Raw genomic sequence first — 15,761 nt, 5'->3', positions numbered from 1 at the left:
TTCTTTCGAGTAGGCGAGGCTGCCTCCGCCCTGAAGGAGGACTTCCGGGGCGATAGGAGCGGCTTCTCGGCGGCTGTGGCGGCGGTGAGGGTGGCGGCCGGTTGGACGAGGGGCTTCCCCTGAGGAGGCGGGCTGGGTGCGGGGTCCAGGGTTCGCCGAGGAAGAGGAGGCATTTGCCCCGGGCTGGGCGGCAGGCGCCTCGCGGTGGAGGCTGAGGCTACGGAAGCGCTTTGGTTATTGAAGTGCTACGCTTGTGTGAGGAATTCATGTCGCCGTCAGCGTCAGAAACTTAGGAGCGCGCGTTTACACCAGATTTCCCCTTTGGCACCTGTTCGTGTAATTGGAAAGAAGGGAGAGTGGATTTTCTTTGTGTGGAGACATACCGTTTTATTAATAACGAGAGTAACGAAACGAACGACCACTTCGTACCAACAGCAGCTGATACCCGTGAGCGGTTATGTGCCTGGCTCAGTTTCAAACCCCTCACATCCACCGTGTCGTTTCGTCTTTTTAGGACCTCTGGCAAGTAGGCATTACTCACCGCATTTTCCAGATGGGGAAACGGAGACTCAGATAGGTGAACTAACTTCCCACAATCTCGGCAGTACGGAATTGGGAGAAAGTCAGTTTAATTCCAGAGCCCTTTATATTATTATTTATTATATTATGTATAACTTACGATGATGATGGTAGCTTGTAACTTGGAGACAGCATAAGGAGAGCGAGAAGTTATTTTTTTAAAAAGCGCGTATTTATTCAACTACACAAAACATGTACTGAACTTTGTGTGAGAATTGTGTAATCTTTCTTATTAGGCCTCTATAGTAAATGGCGAGGAAATTGTCTTAAATTAGTTCTCAATCGCCAGAGCTTGGTATGTAATAGGTACTCAAAAAATGCGAGTAAATAAGTGAGTACATCGGAGTTGATTTGTATGTCAATGGGTAGTTGTATCTAGATTGTTTTTTTCTATGTGTTTTGGAAATGTATAATGTATGTATATCATACACCGTATGGTCTAGGATCCATGGTGTTATATAAACCCACTTTTCTAGCCTTATGCCTCCTTATTATTCTCCTTGCCATTTTAATTACTCCTCTTGTCTGTCCGTATTCCATGCTGTCAAACCTCAGACCTTTGAGCTTTCCCACATGTTGCCACACCCTTCAGTTTTCTCATTGGCATCTTCATATGTCAAAATTCTAAGAGCCCTTTAAAGCAGGTGTTGCAAGCTCAGATGCCCACAGGGGCTAATCAGGTGACATAAATAAGGCAGGTGGATTTAGGTGGAGACTATGGGGAACTACAGAACACTACCCTGTCTAAAAGATCCCAGCAACTATTTGGCATGAGCTAGTTACTACCAAGTTGAATGTGGGCCCAGCGTTGCCAGATCTTTCAATTTTACAAGAGAAATTGGAAGTTATATGTGTATATGAAGTCTGATTTTTAAATGTTAGCAATTAGTTTTTTAAAAAAAGTTTAAACACTCTACAGCCCAAATAAAAACATCTGTAGGCTAAATTTGGACTCAGAATTCCAGTTTGTGGTCACTATTATATGCTCATTTCAGATATTTAAAGTCCGTAAATGTTATTTCCTGATCTAGACTTTTCCTTCCTCTCTGTTCTTTTAACAGTTTGTGTGTACCTCAATTATAGTCCTACTTCCAGGCTGCCTTAGTTGTTAATATGTCTCTCTCTTCTAGTAGGTTAGAAACGTTGTGATGGATTGGGTCTAATTCTGCACTTAGTATATGGTACAGAATATGTGCTTATACATACCCATAGTCTGGATGGGCATGTGTATATATGTATGTATGTATGTATGTGTGAGATGTATTTATTTCTTCCCAGCAATATTTGGTTATCCTGGAAACCAGCATCTGCTCTTTGTAAAAACACCAGTAGTATCTTGGCTTTAATTGCCAAAGAGCTGTACTTCTGGAAAGAATTGAATTGGTTAACATTGCTATTCACAAGCTGGTCTGATGTCAGTCTTATTCTCATAGCTTAAATTTCATAATTTTCTCTTTGAAAAATTGAAGTAGGAATGATTCATGACTAATATGTTTCTTTAAATGATAGTCAATTAAAGGAAAAGTTGATAAATTGGACCTCATTGAAATTAAAAACTTTCGCTCTGTGGAAAACCCTTTGAAGAGGATGAAAAGATAAGCTACAAACTGGGATAAAATATTTACATCACATATTTGACAAAGGACTTGAATCTAGAATGTAAAAAGAGCTCTCAAGACTCAACAGTTAAAAAAATTTCAATTAGAAAATGAGCAAAATATCCAAATAGCTATTTCCCTGAAGAGAACATACAGATGACAAATAAGCACATGAAAAGATGTTCAAAATCATTAGCAATTATAGATAGCTATAACCATCTAGCCATAGCCAGAGAAATGCACCTTAAAGCACCTTAAAGCCATAGTAAGATATCCTAACACACCTATTACAGTAGTTCACATAAAAAAATAACACTGCCAAATGCTTATAAAAATGAAGAAAAACTTGATCACTCGTACATTGCTGGTGGGAATGTAAAATGGTACAGCTACTTTGGAAAAGAGTATGGCAGTTTCTTATAAAATTAAACAAGTTCTGTCAATTGCACTGTGGTCATTTATTTCAGGGAAATGAGAATTTATATTCCCATAAAACCCTCTGTAGGAATGTTCACAGCCATTTCATTTGTAGTAGCCCTAAACTAGAAACAGCCCAGACATCCTTCAGCACGTAAATGGTTAAACAGCTGAGATACATCCACACCAAGGAACACTAGTCAGCAATAAAAAGGGAGAAACTACTGATAACCAAAACAACTTGGGTGGATCTTGAGGAACTTAATGCTAACTGAAAAAAGTTAATCTCAAAAGGTTACATGCTGTATGATTGCATTTATACAACATCTTGAAATTACAAAATTATATAGATGGAGAATATCAGTGGTTGCTATGGGTTTAGGAGGAAGGTGGAATGTGTCTAAAAATATATAACACAAGGGATCTTTGTAATTGAATTGTTCTGTATCCTGATTGTAGTAATGGTCACATGAATCTGCATGTGGTAAAATTTCATAGAACTAATTACACAAGCACAAATGAGTGCATGTAAAACTCCTGAAATCTGAATAAGGTTGGATTTTATCCATATCCTAGTTGTGATGCACTATAGTTGCACAAATGGTTACCTTGTGGAAACTGAGTAAAGAGTATATTAGGGCTCTGTATTATTTCTTAAACCTGCATGTGAATCTACGATTATCTAAAAAAGTTTAAACAAATAACTTACACCAAAAAAACCTACATTATTAATTTTTTTGGTGGGGGGCTTTTATTTTACCAGGCAATGACCTAATCATGTCGGATAAAGATGATATTGAGACTCCAGTGGTAACTGAAGCAGCCCCCACCGTTGAAGATGAGAACTGTGAGCCAGCCAAGAATTTTGAGTCTGTTGACAAAAGTACCAAGCCAGAGAGTAAATCAGAACCTGTAGCTTCTACTCGGAGAAGACCAGAGTCCAAACCTCCCAGTGACCTCGAGACTCCAGAAATTCCTTCTGTTCAGGCATCACAGGCTGCAGGCATGGTAGAGAATCTGTTAAAACATTGAGATTGAAAAGTATCAGGGTTAAAAGGAATTTGGAATCAATATCAACTTGCAGTTGTTTCTATTTCTTTCCTTTTATAACCAGAAAACACAATTTTGTCAGTTCTGTAAATGCTTTTATGAGTAATTGCCTTTGCTATGTGATGCTTATATACATGCAGGTAACATATGTCTGTCAGTCAAGCAGTACCTTTCTTTAGCCAAACAAATACGTATTTGTTCACATATTTTTTTGGTCAGTAATTATTTACCTTGTATGTACACTCTTTGTTTTCCTCTAATTTTTATTTTTCCTTTGCCTTTTGTTTTTCTGGCTACGGGGGAAAATAGGAGACTGTTTCGAAAGATGTACCCCAGACTGGATGGGGCTATTGGGGCAGTTGGGGCAAGTCCTTACTCTCTTCAGCCTCAGCCACAGTAGCCACAGTAGGTAAGGACATCAGTCATTAATTTTTGTGTGTATTTTGCTACAGATTTGTGACTCCAGTGGTAACTGAAGCAGCCCCCACCGTTGTTAATCTTTTCTCTTCCATACTTACTCAAAGCCTTTATAGTTTGAGAATGCATTATAATGATCAGTGACTTTATACTGCCACTAGAGTTTGTAGCATTTTCTCATTAGAAGATTGATATTTAGAAATTGTTAATATAAAAATATTCTTTGGTGATAATCTTTTCTTTTTTTTTTTTTTTGGATAAGGGTACACTCCCAAAGATTAGTTATATATGGTTAAAATAACGTGTCTTGTGGCTGTCATGAACTTTAAAATCTGCAGATTTGATTTTTGATTTGTTTCTTCACTTTTGGTAAGTAGTAGCAAATGATATTCAAATATAAAAATGTTGTTATTCTCATTAGGACAAGGTATTTCAAATGTCATTGAGAAGGCAGAGACTTCCCTTGGAATCCCTAGTCCCAGTGAAATTTCAACTGAAGTTCAGTATGCAACAGGTCAGTATATGAAAGTGTTAGGACCAGAGTTATAGATTGATGGAAAAGTTAAGCTCATTTTTCAGTAGATACTTACTGAATGTCTGATATTCAGGGCATCATGGGACTGGTGAGATAGGGGATTTAGAATCTTTGGCTGACAGAGGTCTATGTCCTTTAACCACTCAGATGTCTCTTCACTTCGCTTTCCTCATCTATGAAATGGGATCGTATTTTATATCTCAAAGGACTGTTGTAAACAATAAATAAATAAAGCTATGAACATGGAATGTAAAAATTGCCCAGCATTGTGCTTAGCACAGTTGAGTGAGAGCCCAGTAAGGGTTAACTAAACTTGAATCTATTGTGACATGAAAAAAATATTTTAATGTGTTAGTTTTGGGGGTGTATTTTTGTGTTTGGATTATTGTGAAGGTGAAGTTTAATTCTGGAGGCCTGCTTTGATCAAGTAGAATCCTACTCTCACTTAAGCCAAAAAGGGAAGAGTTATGCCCAGGGATCAAGAGGGCTGGGACCAGAAAATAGAAAGCTTTTTAGGGCCTGAGTTTGCTTTCTCCATCCCTCAGGGACTTTATTGTCTCCCATTCTTGCTTCTCTCTGCTCATCTGTATTATTCTCCTCTCAGAGCCTCCTGACTTTCTCTGCTTATTGTCCCCCACTTCAGCTCTATAGTGAGTCCTGGTGTAAGTATCCATCAGAGACTTATTGGCATCATTTATTTCCATTTCTAAATTCCCAGAGCAGAGAATTAACTCAGCCTAAACTTGGGTCACGTGTCCATGTGTCAGCAATGGCCAGGAGACAAGATCCTATTATATAGTGTGACTGCAGAGGACTGTGTATATGACTTGAGGACACTGTTCTTAGTGTCACCTGCATCAGATGCTGTGGCTTCAAGTAACAGAGTATGTGATTAAAAGTGAGGTTTTTTTACTCATTTTAAAGAACTCCAGAAGTAGGCTATTCCAGAGTTAGTTTTGTGGCTCTTTGGTGTCAGAGTTCTGCACTGGCTTCTCTACAGTATTTTTTTGTTGCTGTTGTCTTTTTATGGTTGCCAGATAATACCACAGTTCTAAGTATAGTGTTCTAATGTAACTGTGATCAAAGTCATAAGTTAAGTGGATGGAAAGTGTCATTTCTCTTCATGTATCTCTTTCCTTTAAAGAGAGGAAAAGTTTTCCCAGTAGCTCCCAGCATATTTCTCAGATTCCATTGGCTAGAACAGGGTTTCATGTTCATGCTGTAGCAGCAGGAGATGCCAGGAGAGCGAGTTTTGGGCATTATCATAAACCTCCATGGCAGGAGGTAGGCTTATAAGGTAAGGAAAAGGGGAGAAGTGGCCTTGGGTAGTAAACAGCAGTGACTTCCCCAAGACCTAAAAGTTGTCCACCACGCAAGCCGTGTTTCAGTGCCCCAGAAGAGCATTGAAAAACTCGAATGAATATTGATGGAAAGAGTGAGCTAGAAAGTGAAATACCCAGGGCTAAAGTTTTATAAAAGAAAGTTGAAGGCATCATGGATACTGAAGCTGGAAATCTGGGGAATGAAGATGGGGAGGATTTGTTGGTTCTTTTCATGTCTCTGAAGACTACCATGGATAAGAAGGTGGTTTATTTGCGGCTTACACTTATTTTGAGGAGAGAACTAGTACCACTCTTTAAGTTACATGCATTTAGATTTTAGTTTAATAAAGTTTTTAAAGGATTATAAGAAAGATAACTTTCTAAAATTAGAATGGAATAAACTTAAATAATAAACTCCTTTCATCTTCTAAAGTTCCTAAGGAGGGAGTTAATCTCTCTGCTGAGATGTTGTAGCAGGGATGTGTCTTTTCAGAGCTTTGAGGTAAGCAGAGGCCACCAATGGAAATCGTCTTATCATCTTTTAAGAATGGAGCAGGGATGGAGTGTTGATCTAAAGACTATGTTTGACTCTACTTGATGATAACAGGAAAGACCAGTAATAGAGGGAATACAAAGAAAGGAATGGTATGGACCAAGACTCAGACTGGTACTACACAGCAGTATTTGTTGAGGGCTTAACCTTCGAGTGTTCTATCTTTGTTCTGTTATGCTTATGAGCACTACAGTACTTTGCTATTTGTATAACTGGAGGAAAATGTCAAATGAATACATTAGTGGGTTGAGGAATAAAGCATGTTCTGTGCTTGTGTTTACATCAAATTCTCGTTTTCTTCTTAGTGTAATTAAGCATTGTCTCTGAATTTAGACCTCAAAGATGTTGTAGGAAAATTATTTTTCTAAACTCAGTCCAACAGATTAATTCATTCACCAAAATTTTATTTTGTGTCCACTCAGTGCCAGACACTATTCTAAGTGCAGGAGACATCGGTGAATAAAGCAAACAGTCTATACCTCAGTGATCAAGTGAAATGAAAAATAAATTAAGGGGAAACTGCCTCTCTGGGGTAAAGCACAGTGCTTGGTGTTGGAAGAACTTGGAAATGAATTAGACATAGGCTACCTGCCCTCTGTTTTTCATTGTTGAAAGAACTAACCAGAGTACCAATCAGGTGAAGTCAAGTGTGAAGTTCAAGCAAAGGACCGTAGGAACTTTGAGCAATTAATTTATGTTTTCATGAGAGAAAAATTTGAGTTAGATCTTGAGAATGGATATGTTTTTAAACAGGTGGAGAAACTGTGGTGCAGGGATTTTGAGGTGAAGGGAACAGCATGAATTAAGAAAATGTAAGAAGGCATGAGATATTTGGGGAAGAGAGAAGCCCAGGATTTGTGTAGGGATGGTTGGAGAAATATGCCTGAAAAGTGGGATATCTGTCATGGAGATCTTTGTTTTTCAAAGCAAAAAATCACTTTTTCGCATTTTGAAAATAATGCTCATTATAAGAAAACTTAGTCAAAAAAATGGAAAGCTATAAATAAGTGAAAAATCTTCTGATTCCATCCAGAAATAACATTTTGGTATACAGTGGTCCCTCGGTATCCAGGAGAAATTGGGTCCAGGACCCCCACCCCCACCCCCTATACACACAAACTACATGGATGCTCAATCTTTTATATTAAATGGCATAGTATTTGATCCTCCTGTATACTTTAAATCATCTCTAGATTGCTTCTACTACCTAATATAACACAATGTAAATGCTATGTAAATACAATGTAAACTCTATGTAAGTGGTTGCCTGCATGTGGAAAATTAAAGTTGTTTTTTTTTTAAGGCGGGGAGGTTTATTTAGGTTAATTTAGGTTTGTTTGTTTGTTTAAACAGAGGTACTGGGGATTGAACCAAGGACCTTGTGCATGCTAGGGTTGTGCACTCTACCACTGAGCACTCACTCTGCCACCTTCCCTGGTCAAGTTTTGCTTTTTGGAACTTTATGGAAGGTTTCTCCCTCCAGATATTTTTGATTCATTGTTGGTTGAATCCACAGATGCAAAACTTCCAGATATGAAGGGCCAGAACTTTTCCCCATTTCTACCCCATGAATGTTAGAAAGTGTGTGGGAGGGGGAAGTCTTTTATGCTTATTCACATAATTACCATTTCTGATACTCACTACTTTGTGTAGATCTAAGTTTCAACTAATAACATTTTCCTTCAGCTTTAAAATTTTCTTTTAATATTTTTTGTCAGTGCATGTCTGCTGACCATGAATATTCTCAAATTTTGTTTGAAAATGTCTTTATTTTCATTTTTGAGGATATTTTCTTGGATATAGAATTCTAGGGTGACAATTTTCTCCCCCTTTTATCACTTTTAAAGTATCATTTCATTTTGTTCTGGCTTGCATTCTTTCTGTTTGAAAGTCAGTTATATTCTTACCCATTTGTGCCTCTGTATGTAATGCTTCTTTTCTCTGGCTGCTTTTATAAGTTCTCATTATCACTGCTTTTCAGCAATGTTGATTATGATATAGTTTTCTTTGTATTTATTCTGCTGGATAGACATTGTACTTTGTGGATTTATGGGATTTAGTCAACTTTGGAAAATGTTCAGCTGTTGTTTCTTCATATGATTTTTCTGCACCTCGCTTTTTCCCCTTGGTACTCCAGTTACACGTGACTTAGACAGCTTGGTGTTGTCCCATGGTCACTGAGGTTTGGTTAATTTTTTTAACCCTTTATTCTCTGTACTTCGGTTTGGATAGTTTTTGTTGTGTCTTCAGGTTTATTGATCTTTTCTTCTGCTGTGTCTATGCTGTTAAGTCCATTCAGTGACTTTTAAATATCAGGTGTATTTTTCAACTCTAGAAATTGCATTTATTTCTTTTTTCTGTCTTCCATTTCTCATCTCCTTATGTACATATTTTAGTGTCCTTGCCTGCTAATACTATCATCTCTGTCATTTGAATCTGTTTGTATTGGCCAATTTTTTTTCTTGGTTATAAATCACATTTTTCATTCCTTTAATTGGTTGCTGGACGTTAGGAATGTTACATTATTGAGTGAATTTTGTTATCTTTTAAAGGGTGTCAGTTTTGTTTGGCAGACAGCTAAGATATTTGTAACTTAGACTGATCTTTTTAAGGCTTGTTTTAAAGCTCTTTAGGGTAACTAGAGTTGCCTTTCCTCTTAGGTGCTAGTTTAGCTCTACTACTAAGCCTCTGACCCTTATAGGGTCTCTGCCTAGTTTCCAGGTGTTTAACTAGATCTGTCTGCTTAATTGGTTGAAAGTCAGATGTCTCTCAATCTAGAATGAGCTTTGGGCATTCTTTGGTTCATAGCTCTATGGTAGTTCTTTGCCCAGTAGCGTGGAATCTTCCAAAGCATGAGCAGCTTAATATTCAGTCAAAGACTCAAGGGAACGCCTGTGTAGAATTCTTTACCTCCATAGCTTCCTCCTCTTCAGTACAGGCAGACATTGGAGATACTGTGGGTTCAGTTCCAGACCACTACAGTAAAGCAAATATTGCAATAAAGCAAGTCACACGAATTTTTTGGCTTCCCAGTGCATGTAAAAGTTATGTTTATACTATATTTTAGCCTATTAAGTGTGCAGTAGCATCGTGTCTAAAAAAACTTATATACCTTAATTAAAAAATGCTTCATTGCTAGAAGATACTAACCATCATCTGACAAGGGAGGGTTGTGCAAACCTTCAGTTTGTAAAAATGCAGTATCTGTGGAGCACAGTAAAGTGAAGCGCGGTAAAATGAGGTTTGCCTATACTGTGACCTGCAAATTTCAGATGCTTCAGCTTCCCTGGAGTCCAGTCTCTGTCTTTTCCACTTAGTTAGACTGCCATGCTCTTCTTGGGTTTCCCTTCCCTGTGTTGTGTTCTGGAAAGCAAGCCAATCATAAGAGTTCCCTTTGTTTCTCTTCTCACCTGAACCATAGTCTTGTATGGTATGTTGTCTAGTGTCTGAAGACAATTGTTTCTTATATTTTGTCCAGTTTTCTAGATGATAGAAGGGTAATCAGATACCAGATAATCCATCATAGTTGGAAGCCAAAGTCCTCCCTATAATAGATTATTTTTTGATCTCCTATAAGAGATTTGTGTTAGTAAAATAGAACAGATTTTTTTTTTTAATCTTTGATGTCAGATTCCTATGAAGAAGCATAATTTTCTAGGATAAAATTTAAAATAGGCTGGATTTTAAAAAGTCAGATTTGTTGAGTTAAAATTTACATTAAGTTGACTATTTTTAGGTACATTCATCCCACAGTATTTGTGGGGGATTGGTTCCAGGAGCCCCCCTTGGATACCAAAATCCTCAGATGCTCAGGTCCTTTATGTAAAATGGCATAATATAGTTGGCCCTCTATCTGCAGGTTCCACATTGATGGAATGGAGGGCCAGCTGTATATAGTATTATGTATTTTGACAAACATACAGACCTGTTTGTTATGCTGTATAATCACAGTCTATTGTGATTATACAGATATAGAATATTTCCTGTATCTGTATAGACAATCAAGATTCAAGAATATTTTCATTACCCCCATCCCCAAAATCCCCTCATGCCCCTTTGTAGTCACTCCTCTCCACCTGTTCTCAGATCTTGGCAACCACTGAACTGTTTTCTGACCCTATGGTTTTACCTTGTGCAGAAGATCATATAAATGGAATCACATAGTATGTATGGTTTGTTGTATATATAGGTAATTTGTTCACAAGACTAGATTTTATTTTTGAAATGAAAATGAAAGAAAACTACCTTAACTTTCATTTTAAAATAGGCAGTGGTTTAAAACAATAAACAAAAAACACTAAGGCCTTGTGTGTGGGAAGCAGGGTCTAATTTTTAAAATTCACATAGATGCTAATAAAGCAAAACTGCTTATAGACTGTCTTTTCATATTTACACATCCATTCCCTCCTATAGGAGAGACAAATGCCAAACAGAATGAAAACTCCTCCCCCATGAGTGGGCCATTTGGGGTATTCTCCACCATCTCTACTGCTGTTCAGAGCACAGTGAGTAAAAAGTGCAAGGTGCTTCCTTCCATGATTGTAATGAGTTTTTGTCTCTTTCTTTCTGTTTTTCTTGAAAAGTCATGGGTACTAATTACTCTTATGGGAATCCAAATTGCTGAGGATCACTCACTTTGACCTTAGGGGTAGAGTGAGAGTTACTTGAAAACTTTCTTACAAGAAGTAAAGGAGGGAGCAGGGCATGAAGAGTAACAGGCAACGTACGTAATATTTTATGGACGAGGAATTCTTAGTTTGGTGGCCCTAGAAGAACTTCTCTGCTTTAGAAAAATATTTTTCTCATAGTTGTATCTTTTAAGCCAGAGGGAAATGTGATGTTTATGATAAATACTTATAAAACTTTAGGTGATAAGAAACATTTTTAAAAGGATTATATAGGAAGCTTAGTATCTTTCCTATGTGAGGATAGATAGCTAGTATTTCTTAATTTTAACTTTTTATTTAAGTATAGCCAATATATAGAAGTGTTAAATCGTAAGTGTTCAGTTTGAATTTTCATGACATGAACACATTGAGACTAAGAAATGACATGATGGTATGTTGGGTGTCTCCCCTGTGCCCTCTCCCAGTTATCTGTGCCTCCATCTCTTGCCCGCTGAGATAACCACAATCCTGTCTTCTGCTATCATAGATTAATTTTGCCTGCTGAATAAATTTTGGATAAACAGTATCATACAGTATGTATTTTGTTGTAGCTAGCTTCTTTCACTCATCATGTTTGTATGATTTATCTGTGGTGTAGCTTATGTGGTATATTCCATTTTCTTTGTTGTATTCCCTTGTATGACTATGGCACATTTATTCATTCAAGAGTTGTTGACTATTGAGGCAGTTTCCACCTTTTAGCTTTTACAATAGTGCTGCTATGAGCAATTCTTGTATGTCTTTTGGTGAACCTCTGTACAATTTCTGTTGCGTAAGTATCCATGTGTGGAGTTGCTGGGTCATAAGATACTCGTGTTGTTCAGCTATAGCAGTTGCTGATAGTTATTCAAAGTGATTATACTGCTTTACATTCCCACAGGCAGTATATGATTGTTTCAGTTGCTCTGCATTCTTGCTAGTGATTGGTATTGCTAGCCACTATTTTATGTAATCAAAACACGCAGGGTCTTTTTTCAGTGTTATTGTAATGAGGTTGTATGTGTTTCCTAGGGAAAGAGCGTTATCAGTGGGGGTTTGGATGCCTTAGAATTCATTGGGAAAAAGACAATGGACGTAATAGCAGAGGGGGATCCTGGATTTAAAAGAACCAAGGGTCTGATGAACCGGACTTCTACACTGTCTCAGGTACTATTTGCCTTCCTTTCTTTGTTTACTTCCTGTTTCTGTTTTGATCTGTATTTTTGCCTGTGGTAAATTGGGACCTCATTAGTATTTTCTTTTGAGGATTTTTCAGTGATTTTTTTTCTTTTTAATTAAGTTTGTTTTTTGACTAGAGGGTGCACAATGAGGGCTCTGATGCTTATAAAATGCCCAGTTCTGTTTTTCCTAGTCTTTCCTTTCTGCAGGAGCCTCTTGTCAGTGCACTATAAGATGCCATGCTCTTTAGATTAATGTTTCAACCCTATCAGATTTGAATCACAATTCCAAGAATGAAAGGGCAGTGTGAACCATTTCAGTTTTGCTTCCCTCAGCTTTTAAAACTCACCCTTAAGCTCTCATTACTTGTTGCAGTATGATACCTTCATCTCTCTTTCAGGTTTTACGAGAGGCGAAGGAGAAAGAAGAGCTGTGGACCTCCAATGAGGTTACCATGGAAACAGACAGGAAAACTCATTATGGGCTACTCTTTGATGAATTTCAGGGCCTTTCACATCTAGAAGCTCTGGAGATGCTTTCCCGAGAAAGTGAAATAAAGGTAACTCCAAACGAAAAATTTCAACTGAGATAGTCTTTAAGCAAAGGAACACTATGCTTTGCATAGTTTCTTTTCTTTTTGTGAACGTATGTCAGATAGAGGCTTGAGACTCTGAAAATACTATACCAAAACAAGCAAAAATAATAACGTTTGAACTAATTACTAGAATTAGAATGAGTCAAGTGTTATTTCTCTAAATTAAAATGAAAATGGACAGTTTAATGAAGAGATCTTAATATCACATCTGTTTTTTCTTCACCTTGGACTTTTCTTCTTTTTTGTTTCTTTGGCTTAAGCTGCCAGTTTGGATACAGTTACCTGTTAGTTGATTCAAATCTATTTCATTTTCCCCTAATTTCTAAGCCATTTTTAAGCTAATAATTTCCAGACATTTCTGGCTTATGTTATTTTTGGAAGAACAAATTCTCCCTGCCTTTCTATAGTGACCACCGTCTTGTGTTAAGATTCTTAAAGAAGAGCTTGTGAGCTCAAAATTTTAATTTTAGTTTGATCTATAGCCTCTTCTCCATTTGAGAATGTTTTTCTTTTTCTCATACTCCCACAATTTTTGTTGTTATTTTATATCAATTTAGGTGAAATCTATTCTTAATTCTCTAAGTGGAGAAGACTTAGAGACTCTAAAACTTGAATTGGAGCAACTCAGAGAAGCATTTTCCCTAGGAGAGTTCTGTGAGGAAGAAGAGGAAGAGAAAAAAGGTAATATGAAAATCCAGCATCTGAGTGGAAGGGATGTACTAGTTATATGCAGTGTCTTGTCCTTGAAATAAGTTATTTTCTCTCCAATTACATTAGCCTGATTTTACCTTTTTTTTAAATTGAAGTATAGTTGATTTACAATACTGTGTTAGTTTCAGGTGCACAGCAGAGTGATTCAGTTTTATATATATATGTATATTTCAGATTATTTTTCATTATAAGTTATTATAAGATATAACATAATTCCCTGTGCTATACATAAATCCTTGATGCTTATCTATTTTATATATAGTAGTTTGTATCTGTTAATCCTATACTCCTAATTTATCCCTCCCTCTCCTTCCCCTTGGGGACTGTAAGACTGTAAGTTTGTTTTCTATGTCTGTGAATCTGTTTTTATTTTGTATATAGTTTCATTTGTATTAATTTTTAGATTCCATATGTAAATGATGTCTTATAATATTTGTCGTTCTCTGTCTGACTTACTTCACTTAACATAGTATTCTCTGGGTCTATCCATGTTGCTGCAAATGGTAGTATTTCATTTTTTTATGGCTGAGTAATATTCCATTGTGTGTGTGTATGTGTATATATGCACGCCACATCTTCTTGAACCAATCTTCCAATTAGTATCTTGCTAAATGACATCTTATTCTATATAAAGAGTCCTTATATGAAATGGTTCTGGAATATAAGTTTTAAAGATGTCTTGGGGTATTGAGAAGGCAATAAGCATGGTGGATAAAAGGATGGGTTTTGAAGTTAGATCTGGGTTCAAAATCAGGATCTGACATTTACTGTATGACTTGGGGAAGTTCCTTAACACTGAGCTTCAGTTTCGTGACCTGTAAGTAGAAGATGCTGATTTCTTTCAGGTTATTACAAGGACTGAATGAAGTATTATGTTTAATGTGTGGCTCATAGTAAACACTCAACAGATGGTGGCTATTATTTTCATTATTAGGATGGCATAAGTAAATGAATAAAGATATGCCTTTTAAAAGTCTCACTTAGCAGGAAACCCATAAATTTTGATTTGCTGAAGCTGCTCTGTTGTTCCTAACCAAGCCCTGGTGTGGAAATCCCCAGTTATTTATGAACTTAGCTTAACTTATTTGTACATAGTGCCATTAAGAATATTTGTTTAGTCAACATCTGGCTTTGCATAGGAATCAGAAATCCTGCTCTTTAAATACCATTCAGAGGACTCTAAGGGAGTTTCTAAATAGACGGATTTGTGTCTGTGATATTTCCCTTCCTACCTGTTTGCCAGAGATCAGGACTCTGCATTGGCACTGGATTGCATGCCACCCTTCCCAGTAGTCCTTCCCAGTGCTTTTGGTTGAGAGTGCAACACTAGCATTGGTATTTAATTGTATCTCAACAAAGCTGTTAAAAAAAAAAAAAAGTGTTAGTAGCAAAAGGGAGAGAAAAACCACAGAACCTGATTCTGGGGATGTTGGTTATCTTCATTTTCTATCAGCATTCTTAGCTCTTGCCACTCTATCTCATATGCCTGATCCCTTCATTTTGGAAGGAGAGTTCCTGCTTGAGACACTAGCTTCTCTCCTGAGTCCCTCTGAAGCACTAACCCTGCCTTCCTTCCATCTTTACATACTTTTATTCTAATGCAATAACTTTTTATGCTCAGGCCTGTGGGGAGTACATGACAAGGATCTCCATTCCACCCTCCCCTGCATTTTATTTTACTTTATGTTTAAAATATTCATCTGTTCGTTTTATTTTTTGGATTCCATGTACAAGTGATAACATACACTATTTGTCTTTCTCTGTCTGACTTACTTCACTAAGCATAATACCCTCCAGGTCCATACGTAATGCAAATGGCAGACAGTTTTTTGATCAACCCTTAGGAGTAAAAGTTTTTTGAGCACTTAGACCTAATATGTATATAATTCAGTGTGTATAAATTATGTACATGTATATCATAATAAAACACTATTACATTCTAAAGTATACCATAAGAAAGAATTTCTTAAAGAATGAGATAAATGTAAATAAAAGTTTCATTTTTTTCTTCCTGCACTCCATTGTATTATTTTGTGAACCCCTTGACGTGCTTGCATCCCAGTTGAATTCAGATTTACCCCTTGCTCCCAAATAATTTAGAGCTTAGCTGGGAAAACCGAATGCCAGCCTCAGAGTCAGATTTTAGACAGTAGGATATG

At 37.0% G+C, this 15,761-nt stretch overlaps 1 protein-coding gene across 5 annotated transcripts in view; it reads left to right on the top strand.

Moving 5' to 3' along the window:
* Positions 1–14: 14 nt before the first annotated feature.
* FAM114A2 (family with sequence similarity 114 member A2) overlaps positions 15–15,761 on the top strand; it is a 33,938-nt gene continuing 18,191 nt past the window's right edge. Inside the window, exons 1-9 of one of the 5 annotated variants that reach the window (XM_032477165.1) lie at positions 74–84; positions 515–526; positions 3,358–3,602; positions 3,954–4,053; positions 4,483–4,575; positions 10,885–10,976; positions 12,150–12,284; positions 12,697–12,855; positions 13,449–13,572. In XM_032477165.1, coding sequence (XP_032333056.1) covers positions 3,372–3,602; positions 3,954–4,053; positions 4,483–4,575; positions 10,885–10,976; positions 12,150–12,284; positions 12,697–12,855; positions 13,449–13,572 — 934 coding nt within the window. In that variant the 5' untranslated portion in view covers positions 74–84; positions 515–526; positions 3,358–3,371. The other 4 variants (XM_032477162.1, XM_032477164.1, XM_014567861.2 and 1 more) reach the window with 4 other exon arrangements.

This window comes from Camelus ferus, chromosome 3, assembly GCF_009834535.1.
Source record: "Camelus ferus isolate YT-003-E chromosome 3, BCGSAC_Cfer_1.0, whole genome shotgun sequence".
Lineage (NCBI taxonomy): Eukaryota > Metazoa > Chordata > Mammalia > Artiodactyla > Camelidae > Camelus > Camelus ferus.
The sequence above is the reverse complement of the archived record's forward strand: the minus strand, read 5'-3'. Positions and strand labels throughout refer to the sequence as shown.